Here is a 12,855-nt window from a genome sequence, read left to right as displayed (position 1 = left end):
GTCTCCCCCACCCACACCCCCCTCACTGCTCTCCATCTCCCCTCATCGGTCCCTGTCTCCCCCACCCACACCCCCCTCACCGCTCCCCGTCTCCCCCAAGCACATGTCCCTCACCAACCCCGTCTCCCCCACCCACACCCTCACACTCCCCTCATCGCTCCCCGTCTCCCCCACCACACCCCCACACTCCCCTCATCGCTCCCTGTCTCCCCCACCCACACCCCCACCCCCACACTCCCCTCATCGCTCCCCGTCTCCCCCACCCACACCCTCACACCCCCCTCACCGCTCCCCGTCTCCCCCACCCACAGTCCCCTCACCGCTCCCCATCTCCCCCATCCACACCCCCACACTCCCCTCACTGCTCCCCATCTCCCCCACCCACACCCCCACACTCCACTCAGTGCTCCCCATCCACTCATTCCGTCAATTCTCCTCCCTCCCCCCTCACAAGAAAAGCTGGGTGTTTTTGAACGTCGCCCCACCCCCCCAGTAAATGTATGAAAATTTACTACGTTTAACCCTTCAGCCAAGGCCCCAAGAAAAGCCAACTTAAATTTGTGTTTTTATGGCAATAAATTGCATTAAATAAAGCAGACGAGACTCATGGGTTTGTAACTACCCCGTGTGTCTGTGTTGGAGCTGTCGGGGTAAATGATGGGGTTCCTCCAGGCCGGGGTATTTATTGCCCCTCTCACACAGACCAGTGATCACGGATTTCAGCTCTCCCCCCACCCCGTTCCCCCATTCCTGTCCCTCTCCCCCCACCCCGTTCCCCCATTCCTGTCCTTCTCCCCCCACCCCGTTCTCCCATTCCTGTCCCTCTCCCCACCCCATTCCCCCATTCCTGTCCCTCTCCCCCCCACCCCGTTCCCCCATTCCTGTGCCTCTTCCCCCCATCCCGTTCCCCCATTCCTGTCCCTCTCCCCACCCTGTTCTCCCATTCCTGTCCCTCTCCCCCCACCCTGTTCCCCATTCCTGTCCCTCTTCCCCCACCCTGTTCCCCCATTTCTATCCCTCTCCCTGTATCTTAAACCCTCTAACCCTGGCAACATCCTTGTAAATCTTTTATGAACCCTTTCAAGTTTCACAACATCTTTCCGATAGGAAGGAGACCAGAATTGCACACAATATTCCAACAGTGGCCTAACCCATGCCCTGTACAGCCGCAACTTGACCTCCCAACTCCTGTACTCAATACACTGACCAATAAAGGAAAGCATACTAAACGCCTTCTTCACTATCCTATCTACCTGCGACTCCACTTTCAAGGAGCTATGAACCTGCACTCCAAGGTCTCTTTGTTCAGCAACACTCCCTAGAACCTTACCATTAAGTGTATAAGTCCTGTTAATATCTGCTTTCCCAAAATGCAGCACCTCACATTTATCTGAATTAAACTCCATCTGTCACTCCTCAGCCCATTGGCCCATCTGGTCCAGATCCTGTTGTAATCTGAGGTAACCCTCTTCGCTGCCCACTACACCTCCAATTTTGGTGATGTTGTGCACTAGGCCAGACTTCTCAAAACATTCTTAACCAGCCAGCTCAGACCATAACTTTGTATCGGTTTCGGTAAGTTTACAATGAAAATTACCTGGAGTAAGTTAACTAGGTTCACTACTAGAGTTTAAAACAGCAAAAATAATACACAAAATTACATAATGAAACACAAAGCACAGAATAAAGAACCTCTACAGAACTCAACCTTATCCAGCTAGACTTAATTATGCTGTTCCGAGTATACACAACCATCCCAATAGGCAAATTCCTGTTATCACCCAGTGTAAATGGAACATGTGCTTATAGGTTATAGTTGAAGGCAGGAAGGAGAGAGAGAGAGTTTCCAAACAGCTCCCTGTTAAACTTCCAATCAGTTCAACACGGAACTAAAACTGCTCAGCTCAGCGAAAGAGCTGACCACTCCCCTCTTGTTATACAGGTCACTTCTAAAACATGACCCCTTTGGCCTGAAGTCTCATCTGTTTACACAGAAGCAAAAGGTCTCTCAAACTCCTTTTCATCTCTGTACCAGAGCAGCCTGATCGGAGCCCGGCTTGGTTTATTGTCCCTCTGAGAAACGTCAAGGACAGAGTCTCCTTGGGCCAGGGAACAGGTTTTAGTAAAAAAAAGGGACACGTTTTGTGATACCTCCCCCTGAAAAAATAAACTGTCAGTACCAAAAGATGGCTTCATTTCTAACCCTTCAAACCCCATTTATAGTCTATACACACAGTTACACTGTACTAACTGTAAACATGCAAACATGTGTAACCACATGCAAATTCAGGCTGTGCCCACCCACCACCGAGCACCTCTGTATAATCATTCATGCCTCGATAACACATCGATAATCATATTGTCATGACCTGCCACATCCACAATTGTCAAAGTGAATGGCTCAACCTAAACAGACTGGCATTTTTGTCCTGAAATTTTTCCACAAATGTCAGCGGGTTATGATCAGTGTATACCATTGTCTCCGATGCATTGCTGGAAATATAAACACTGTAATGTTGTAATGCCAACACCAAGCTTAAAGTCTCTTTCTCCACCGTTAAATATTTCTGTTGAAGAACATTCAACTTTCTGGGAAAATGCACAGTGAGTCTTTCTATTCCCTCGTCATCCTCCTGCAGGAGTACCGCACCAACACCCACACCGCTGGCCTCGATAGCCCCCTTGAAAGGCTTTGTATAATCCGGGGTGGCTAATACTGGGGCAGTGGTGAACAGTTTTTAGGCTGTCAAATGCCTTTGACTGTGCACTGAACCTTCTTGTCTTTTTTTAACAATTGCAAAATTGTGAATTTCTGATTTCTTATCCACTTCCTGTTTCTTGTATGCGGTGATACTTTTAAATGCTGTCTAGCTAAATCTCCAGGTCTACTTAATCATTCTCTAAAACTTGACACATACTCCAAATGGTGGTCTCTGAATTCTGACTTATTAATTTCTCCTTAATCAATTTTAATGGCCCTCTTACATCATGCCCAAAAATTAATTCAAATGGACTGAATTTGGTTGATTCATTTGGTGTGTCTCTGATCATAAAAAGTACAAATGGAACTCCCTTATCCCAATCATCTGGATAATCCTGACCATAAACCCTCAACATGCTCTTTAATGTTTGATGCCATCTCTGTAGTGCTCCCTGCGATTCAGGATAGTATGAAGTAGACTTGAATTGCTTTATTCCCAGGTTATCCATAATCACCTCGAATAGTTTGGATGTGAAGTTTGATCCTTGATTTGACTGGAACTCTCTTGGTAGTCCGTATCTAGTCAAAACTTTAGGTGATTCTTCTACAGCCCTTATAGCTGTGATGTTGCGTTATCTGGAAATCTAGTCGGCACATCCATTATTGTTAATAAATACTTATTCCCACTTCTTGTTTGAGGTAGGGGACCTACGCAGTCAATCAAGACTCTTGTGAAAAGTTCCTCAAATGCTGGAATAGGTGTTAAAGGTGCAGGATTTATTACTGCCTGGGGTTTTCCCATTAGCTGACATGTATGACACGTCTGACAAAATTCACCAACATCCTTGTGTAGTCCAGGCCAGTAAAAATGTCTGTGTTTTCCTCACCCCTAAATGACCTCCACGTGAAAGTTCATGTGCCGCTCGCAGCACCTCCTTTCTATACCCGACTGGCAAAACAATTTGATGAATCTCTGCCCATTTCTCGTCTCTTTGAATGTGTGATGGTCTCCATTTTCTCATTAATACATTGTTTGTTAAGTAATAACACACAGGGGTGCATTCACTCTCCTTCCCTGTATATGCCTTTTGACACAACTGTTTTAAGGTCTTATCTTTCTGGTGTAACTCAATCAGCTTAGCAGGGTGAAAGATACTTGCCTGTTTATCTACTTGCTCCTGCCCTGCCCCACTTAATCTGATCAAAAAGCTCTCAGATAAAGCTATGCCAGCTTCCTTATCTGTGCTGTTTGATCTCTCCTGCTTCAGCCTGTGCCTCTGTGATCACACAATCTGGGAAAGTTCCTGAATAGGCACCTTCATTTCTTCAGTTGTCTGCGTCTCCACTGGCTTTTCAACTAGAGTAGGCAGCACACCTACCGGGGAACCAGCTACATCATTTGCAAGGACAAATTGTATTCCTGCAGCTGAGAGTGTGTCCAGTGCTCCTACCACAAATTCTCCACTCTTCTCCGGACTCTCTAACCTCACTTTACATAATTGAGCGTTCGTTTCTCACCATGAAGTCCTGTTCCCAGGACCTTTTCTGGCAATAGTCCCTCAGGAGTACACATCTCATCATCCTTCAGCATCACAGACTGAGAGGATCCTGTGTCCTTTCATACTGTAACCTGTTTACCTGCTACTCCTGGCCTATGTGAATAAACTTTACCCTTGTATGTATAGTTTTTTAAGCAGATCTGGCACTTCCTCCATCACCAACCTCTGATCATCTTGTACACTCGGAGGCAGCTGTCTAACTTCCCTGGTGCTTTTAGTTACTTTCCAACAAAACTCCCAGGCTGGTCTGGTTTTCCTACGTCTGGCTTTTTCCTAGCCCACCAACGCTGTGATTCTGTGTGGCCCAATTTATTACAATGAAAACACTAGAGCTTTTTAACTTCTTTCACCCCCTCAAGGGTTTATTTTTAGTCAGTGAGTCTGACCTCAGTGATGGGAAAGACGCTGGAGTCTATTATAAAGGATGAAATTACGGCACATCTGGATAGCAGTAACAGGATAGGACAGAGCCAGCATGGATTTATGAAGGGGAAATCATGCTTGACTAATCTTCTGGAATTTTTTGAGGATGTAACTCTGAAGATGGACGAGGGAGATCCAGTGGATGTAGTATACCTGGACTTTCAGAAAGCCTTTGATAAAGTCCCACATAGGAGGTTAGTGAGTAACATTAGGGCGCATGGTATTGGGGGCAAAGTACTAGATTGGATTGAAAGTTGGTTGGCTGACAGGAAACAAAAGAGTAGTGATAAACGGCTCCATTTTTGGAATGGCAGGTAGTGACCAGTGGGGTACCGCAGGGATCAGTGCTGGGACCGCAGCTTTTTACAATATATGTTAATGATATAGAAGAGTGCTGAACCAGAGGACACAGCTTAAAAATGTGGGGTAGACCATTTAGGACAGAGATGGGGAGAAACTTCTTCACCCAGAGAGTGGGGGCTGTGTGGAATGCTCTGCCCCAGAGGGCAGTGGAGGCCCAGTCTCTGGATTCATTTAAGAAAGAGTTGGATAGAGCTCTCAAGGATAGTGGGATCAAGGGTTATGGAGATAAGGCAGGGAGCGGATACTGATTAAGGATGATCAGCCATGATCATATTGAATGGTGGTGCAGGCTCGAAGGACAGAATGGCCTACTCCTGCACCTATTGTCTATTGTCTCCAGCCTTTTAAGCTGACTTTGCTTTTTAAGTGTCAGTTTCTGAAGTTCAAAAGCTCTCTCCTTTTCCCTCTCTTCTGCTTTTAATCGTAAGTCAAACGGTTTCATTCCTGCTGCCCTTTCCTTATCTCTCGCCTCTAACTCCAGCTGCTTCATTTACAATTGAAGTTTTGCCATCTCTGTAGATTCTGATGGTTCTCCAGCAAGTTTAAATGCTGAGCTACTGCTGTAATGATCTCTCCTTTCCTCACAGAAGCAGGCAGGTCCAATCCCAGCTTCTCTGCTAATTCTTGCAGCTAAGTCTTAATCACCTTTTGCAAAAGTCACCACATCCACTTCCAGAAAACTTTTGGCGCCTGAAAGAGCCATTACTATTCCAACCAAACCAACACCCGAAATAAGGACACGAGCACCTACCACCTGCTGGTTAAAATCCTGCAAAGAGCCCCCAGTCTGTTATGGACTAGGCCAGACCACTCACAACATCCTTAAGCTCCAGGCCATATCTTGGCAATTTGTTTCGGTCAGTGCAGGGGAACAATTACCCAGAGTGAGGGAGCGAGGTTAACTACGAGATTTTAAAGCAGAAAAAACATTTTTCAGAAAATTACCCAATTAAACACAACTCAACGTCATCCAGCTCATCTTAATTATGCTGTTCCGAATATACACAACAGTCCCAATAAGCAAACTCCCGTTAAAACCCAGTATCAATGGAACATGTGTTTACAGGTTATAGTTGAAGGCAGGAAGGAGAGAGAGTGAGTTTCCAAACAGCTCCCTGTTAAACTTCCAACCAGGTCAACACTGAACTAAAACTGCTCAGCTCAGCGAGAGAGCTGACCACTCCCCTCTCGTTATACAGGTCACTTCTAAAACATGACCCCTTTGGCCTGAAGTCTCATCTGTTTACATATATACAAAAGGTCTCTCAAACTCCTTTTCATCTCTGTACCAGAGCAGCCTGATCGGAGCCCGGCCTGGTTTATTGTCCCTCTGAGAAACATCAAGGACAGAGTCTCCTTGGGCCAGGGAACAGGTTTTAGTTTAAAAAAAGGGACACGTTTTGTGACAGTGTCATCTACAAACTTACTAACTGTACCTCTTATGCTCACATCCAAATCATTTATGTAAATGACAAAAAGTAGAGGATCCAGCACCGATCCTTGTGGCACTCCACTGGTCACAGGCCTCCAGTCTGAAAAACAACCCTCCACCACCACCCTCTGTCTTCTACCTTTGAGCCAGTTCTGTATCCAAATGGCTAGTTCTCCCTGTATTCCAAGAGATCTAACCTTGCTAACCAGTCTCCCATGGGGAGCCTTTTCGAACGCCTTACTGAAGTCCATATAGATCACATCTACCGCTCTGCCCTCATCAATCCTCTTTGTTACTTCTTCAAAAAACTCAATCAAGTTTGTGAGACATGATTTCCCACACATAAAGCCATGTTGACTATCCCGAATCAGTCCTTGCCTTTCCAAATACATGTACATCCTGTCCCTCTGGATTCCCTCCAACAACTTGCCCACCACCGAGGTCAGGCTCACGGGCTATGGTTCTCTCTCCTCCCAGTCCATTCCCCCATTCCTGTCCCTCTCCCCCAGTCCATTCTCCCCATTCCTGTCCCTCTACCCCCAGTCCATTCCCCCAATCCTATCCCTCTCCTCCCAGTCCATTCCCCCATTCCTGTCCCTCTCCCCCAGTCCATTCTCCCCATTCCTATCCCTCTCCCCCAGTCCATTCCCCCGTTCCTATCCCTCTCCCCCTCCCCCAGTCCATTCCCCCATTCCTATCCCTCTCCCCCAGTCCATTCCCCCATTCCTATCCCTCTCCCCAGTCCATTCCCCCATTCCTATCCCTCTCCCCCTCACCCCAGTCCATTCCCCCATTCCTATCCCTCTCCCCCCAGATCATTCCCCCATTCCTATCCCTCTCCCCCCAGTCCATTCCCCCATTTCTATCCCTCCCCCCCCAGTCCATTCCCCGTACCGAGGGTCGGGGAGCTGGGGGAAGTGGGGGTGGGGGGTGGGACATACCGAGGGTTGGGGAGCTTGGGGGGGGGGGGGGGGGGGGGGGGGGAGGTGGATGGTGGGACGTACCGAGGGTTGGGGATGGGACTGATACTGCCTCGGGTGGGGGATAGCGCCCACCCACCAGGGTAACTGCCAGCAAGAATATTTCACCCCAACCCACTTCCCCTCGATAAGTCACTGATCCTCTGCAGTGTCGGCTATTCGGCTGCGGTGTGCATCACAGTCCCCGGATCTGCAGCTCTCGACCTGAATTCCGTGTAACTCTGTCTCCCCGTGATCCTTGTGATGTGGTGTGGGAGGGGCCAGTTCTAGAACCTTCCACCTCACCAGGCTCCCCTCCCCACCCCCAACTCATGGCAGGGTGAGGCAGGGCGGGGGGGGGAGTCTGTTTGTGGAATCTTTGGGTGTTTATTTCTGAACCTGGCCCCCCCCCCCCCACACCCGTACCGTCTTTAATTGCGACTGAAGGTGAGCGGGAGGGGGAGGGTGTTGCAGTGACTCTCTGGGGGGGGGGGGTGGTTTGGGGTGGGTTTTGTATGAAGGGGTGGGGGAGGTGGTATGGAGGATTGTTCCCCCCACCCCAGTGTCCTGGGGCAGAGAGGGGTGGGGGGTAAACAAAACAATATCAATCCCTCGATCGTTATATTAACGTGGGATCTTCCTGTACAGTACTGCAGCCCCTCGACGACAGGGTGGGGAAGGGGGGGCAATGAGTGGGGGAAGGGGGGCAATGAGTGGGGGAAGGGGGGCAATGACAGGGTGGGGAAGGGGGGGCAATGAGTGGGGGAAGGGGGGCAATGACAGGGTGGGGAAGGGGGGCAAAGCCAGTAGCTGTTGCCCTGTCCCTGGTCACCCCTTTGAATGGGGCTGGCTCTCTCGGTGCCCCCTTTAGGAATGGAGCCCACCTCATTGTGGGTGGGACTGGAGTCACGTGTATCCTCGGCGGGGGGCAGACCTCCATCCCCCCTGAGGGTGGCTCAGGGTGTTCTGGGGGCTCACAGCCCACTTCCTGTCCTGGTTACAAACGCACATCCTGCTGGGGGGCTTCAAACCCATGTCCCTCCCCCCAACTCCCAAACTGGCAACCTCTCGGTGAGGGAAGGCACGGCCCCCCCCCCCCACGTTAACCACGGCCAGAGCCCCGAGGGTCTGGGGGGTGGGGGGGACATACCAAGGGTCGGGGAGCCTAGGGGGGTGGGGGTGGGTTGTACTGAGGGCCGTGGAACTGGGGGTTGGGTCGGGGTGGGACTTACCGAGGGTGTGGGAGCTGGGGGGGGGGGGCGGTGGAACATACCAAGGGTCGGGAAGCTGGGTGGGGGAAATAGGGGTGGGGTTGCGGGTGGGACGTACCAAGGGTCGGGGGGCTGGGGGTGGGGATGGTGTAGTCCCTGTCTGATATCTGCTCTCTGTATCTCTCTCTCTCTCTCTCTCCCTCTCTGTCCTTGTCCATCTCCCTCACTTTCCCTCTCCCCCTCTTTCTCCCTCACTCTGTCTTTCTCTGTCCCTCCCTCTCCTTCTCCCTATCTCTCCCCCTCCCTCACTGTCCCTCTCCCTCCCTCCCTCCCTCTCACTCCCTCACAATGTCTCTCTCTGTCTCTCCCTCACCCACCCTTTCTGTCTCCCTCTCTCTGTCCCTCCCGCTCTTTCACTCTGTGTCTCTCCCTCCCTCCCTCGCGGGGTGGGTCAGATGGAGTTTGTGACGGGATACAGGGACCAGTTGATTGATTTTTCCGAGCTGATGTTCCACTGGTACCGGAAGTACGTGTTGGAGAGGGGGCAGGGAGCTGGTGAGACGGAGGTGTGGAGGAGGGGGAAGGAGGCTGCTGTGCGGAGGCTGCCATCTGGAACATCGGCCTGGACGCTGCACGTGATCCGGAATTCCGGGATGGCGCTGAGCGTGCAGAATCCTGCCCAGCAGATCCTGGAGCGGTTCTACAACGATGAGGTTCTCACCCTGAGGGATCTGTGCAAATACATCAGCTTCATTAACCTGGATGACGAGGAGGAAGACGGGGAGGAGGAGATGGGTCAGTGACGCTGCGCTCCCACTCACTCACTCACTGGGGGGCAGCGGGGGAGGGGGCTGGAGGGGGTTACAGAGATAGGGAGGGGGTGTAGGGGCTGGAGGGGGTTACTGAGATAGGGAGGAGGTGTAGGGGCTGGAGGGGGTTACAGAGATAGGGAGGGAGTGTAGGGGGTTACAGAGATAGGGAGGGGGTGTAGGGGCTCGAGGGTGTTACAGAGATAGGGAGGGAGTGTAGGGGGTTACAGAGATAGGGAGGGGGTGTAGGGGCTCGAGGGTGTTACAGAGATAGGGAGGGAGTGGAGGGGGTTACAGAGATAGGGAGGGGGTGTAGAGGCTCGAGGGGTTACAGAGATAGGGAGGGAGTGGAGGGGGTTACAGAGATAGGGAGGGGGTGTAGGGTCTGGAGGGTGTTACAGAGATAGGGAGGGAGTGGAGGGGGTTACAGAGATAGGGAGGGGGTGTACGGGCTCGAGGGGGTTACAGAGATAGGGAGGGGGTGTAGGGGCTCAAGGGTGTTACAGAGATAGGGAGGGGGTGTAGGGGCTGGAGGGGGTTACAGAGATAGGGAGGGGGTGTAGGGTCTGGAGGGTGTTACAGAGATAGGGAGGGGGTGTAGGGTCTGGAGGGGGGTTACAGAGATAGGGAGGAGGTGTAGGGGCTGAGGGGGTTACAGAGACAGGGAGGGGGTGTAGGGGCTGGAGGGGGTTACAGAGGTAGGGAGGGGGTGTAGGGGCTGGAGGGGGTGACAGATTTTAACCGTGATCTTTGTAATTCTCTCTTTGTCCCTCAATCCCCCACAATCCCACTCACCCCTTTCCCCCCCCACACCTCCCCCCCCGCCCTCCCCCGCCTATGCAATCTCCTGTGGGATCTCCCTGTGCCAACAGGCACGCAGCACGATCACTTTATCCACATCGATTACCTCCTCCTGCTGACCGACCAGGACGGCTTCGCCATGGGGCTGGACTTCACGCTGACCAGGGGTGATGCCCTCACAGCCGAACAGCTGGCCATGAAGGCATACGACCTCCTGTGCCAGGGGATCACTGTACCCATGTACGGCTGTGAGGCACATCGTCCGCGACAGCTCACCCTCGGAGATGAGGGCATCCAGAGGTAGGTACCACAACTCACCACTCCCAGGGACAGGAGGAAAGCTCCCTCTACACTGTCCCTCCAATAAATACTCCCAGGACAGAGACAGCACGGGGTTAGATACAGAGTAAAGCTCCCTCTACACTGTCCCCCCCTCAAACACTCCCAGGGACAGGGACAGCACGGGGTTAGATACACAGGAAAGCTCCCTCTACTCTGTCCCCCCATCAAACACTCCCAGGGACAGGGACAGGGACAGCACGGGGTTAGATACAGAGTAAAGCTCCCTCTACACTGTCCCCCCATCAAACACTCCCAGGACAGGGACAGCACGGGGTTAGATACAGAGTAAAGCTCACTCTACACTGTCCCTCCAACAAACACTCTCAGGGACAAGGACAACATGGGGTTAGATACAGAGTAAAGCTCCCTCTACCTGTTCCCCCATCAAACACTCCCAGGACAGGGACAGCACGGGTTAGATACAGAGTAAAGCTCACTCTACACTGTCCCCCCATCAAACACTCCCAGGGACAGGGACAGGGACAGCACGGGGTTAGATACAGAGTAAAGCTCCCTCTACACTGTCCCCCCATCAAACACTCCCAGGACAGGGACAGCACGGGGTTAGATACAGAGTAAAGCTCACTCTACACTGTCCCTCCAACAAACACTCTCAGGGACAAGGACAACATGGGGTTAGATACAGAGTAAAGCTCCCTCTACACTGTTCCCCCATCAAACACTCCCAGGACAGGACAGCACGGGGTTAGATACAGAGTAAAGCTCACTCTACACTGTCCCCCCATCAAACACTCCCAGGGACAGGGACAGCACGGGGTTAGATACAGAGTAAAGCTCACTCTACACTGTCCCCCCATCAAACACTCCCAGGACAGGGACAGCACGGGGTTAGATACAGAGTAAAGCTCCCTCTACACTGTCCCCCATCAAACACTTCCAGGGACAGGGACAGCACGGGTTAGATACAGAGTAAAGCTCCCTCTACACTGTCCCCCCTCCAACACTCCCAGGGACAGCGACAGCACGGGGTTAGATACAGAGTAAAGCTCCCTCTACACTGTGTGTATTGTGTTTGCCAGGTTCCTGAAGGCCATGATCTTGAAGTTAGGAATACGCAGCACCAGGGTGGTGTATGAGTGCAGTGCTCCCAGAGACTTCACCTTCCGCTCGAGCCCGGTCAAAGCCTGCCACGTGTGTAAGAAGCATAGCTTTGAGACCGAGGTGACTGCATGGTAAGGCAAGACAGGGAGAGGTTCCGGAGCTGGGGTACCGAGCGAGGAAACCCGCAACTCCACTGGAAACTCTTCAATGGCCAGGGTTCCACCAAACGCCCTGGAATATCTCAGGACCCAGCACTGCAGCAATGAAGGCCTGTCCTACAGGTCACTGGGACGGAGTGGGGGAGGGGATAGGCCTGTCCTACAGGTCACTGGGACGGAGTGGGGGAGGGGATAGGCCTGTCCTACAGGTCACTGGGACGGAGTGGGGGAGGGGATAGGCCTGTCCTACAGGTCACTGGGACGGAGTGGGGGAGGGGATAGGCCTGTCCTACAGGTCACTGGGACGGAGTGGGGGAGGGGATAGGCCTGTCCTACAGGTCACTGGGACGGAGTGGGGAAGGGGATAGGCCTGTCCTACAGGTCACTGGGACGGAGTGGGGGAGGGGATAGGCCTGTCCTACAGGTCACTGGGGGGGAGTAGTGGAGGGGATAGGCCTGTCCTACAGGTCACTGGGATGGAGTGGGGGAGGGGATAGGCCTGTCCTACAGGTCACTGGGACGGAGTGGGGGAGGGGATAGGCCTGTCCTACAGGTCACTGGGACGGAGTGGGGAAGGGGATAGGCCTGTCCTACAGGTCACTGGGACGGAGTGGGGGAGGGGATAGGCCTGTCCTACAGGTCACTGGGGGGGAGTAGTGGAGGGGATAGGCCTGTCCTACAGGTCACTGGGATGGAGTGGGGGAGGGGATAGGCCTGTCCTACAGGTCACTGGGATGGAGTGGGGGAGGGGATAGGCCTGTCCTACAGGTCACTGGGGGGGAGTAGGGGAGGGGATAGGCCTGTCCTACAGGTCACTGGGGGAGAGTGGGGGAGGGGATAGGCCTGTCCTACAGGTCACTGGGATGGAGTGGGGGAGGGGATAGGCCTGTCCTACAGGTCACTGGGGGAGTGTGGGGGAGGGGATAGGCCTGTCCTACAGGTCACTGGGGGAGAGTGGGGGAGGGGATAGGCCTGTCCTACAGGTCACTGGGATGGAGTGGGGGAGGGGATAGGCCTGTCCTACAGGTCACTGGG

At 52.5% G+C, this 12,855-nt stretch overlaps 1 protein-coding gene across 1 annotated transcript; it reads left to right on the top strand.

Moving 5' to 3' along the window:
* Positions 1–9,103: 9,103 nt before the first annotated feature.
* Positions 9,104–11,933, top strand: LOC132835188 (zinc finger MYND domain-containing protein 15-like). Its single transcript, XM_060854552.1, has 3 exons — positions 9,104–9,443; positions 10,330–10,558; positions 11,641–11,933. The coding sequence occupies exons 1-3, from the start codon at positions 9,104–9,106 to the stop codon at positions 11,795–11,797; spliced, it is 726 nt and encodes a 241-aa protein (XP_060710535.1). The 3' UTR covers positions 11,798–11,933.
* The last annotated feature ends 922 nt before the right edge of the window (positions 11,934–12,855 follow it).

This window comes from Hemiscyllium ocellatum, chromosome 44 (assembly GCF_020745735.1).
Source record: "Hemiscyllium ocellatum isolate sHemOce1 chromosome 44, sHemOce1.pat.X.cur, whole genome shotgun sequence".
Classification (NCBI taxonomy): domain Eukaryota; kingdom Metazoa; phylum Chordata; class Chondrichthyes; order Orectolobiformes; family Hemiscylliidae; genus Hemiscyllium; species Hemiscyllium ocellatum.
This window is presented reverse-complemented; position numbering and strand designations above follow the sequence as displayed.

What these genes read in the sequence shown, in the direction of transcription:
- LOC132835188 (XM_060854552.1), top strand. Translation starts at nt 9,104, where the DNA reads ATGGAGTTTGTGACGGGATACAGGGACCAGTTGATTGATTTTTCCGAG. An exon ending in AGACGGGGAGGAGGAGATGG is followed by an intron (nt 9,444 to 10,329) that starts GTCAGTGACGCT and finishes CTGTGCCAACAG; the next exon opens with GCACGCAGCACGATCACTTT. An exon ending in GGAGATGAGGGCATCCAGAG is followed by an intron (nt 10,559 to 11,640) that starts GTAGGTACCACA and finishes TGTGTTTGCCAG; the next exon opens with GTTCCTGAAGGCCATGATCT.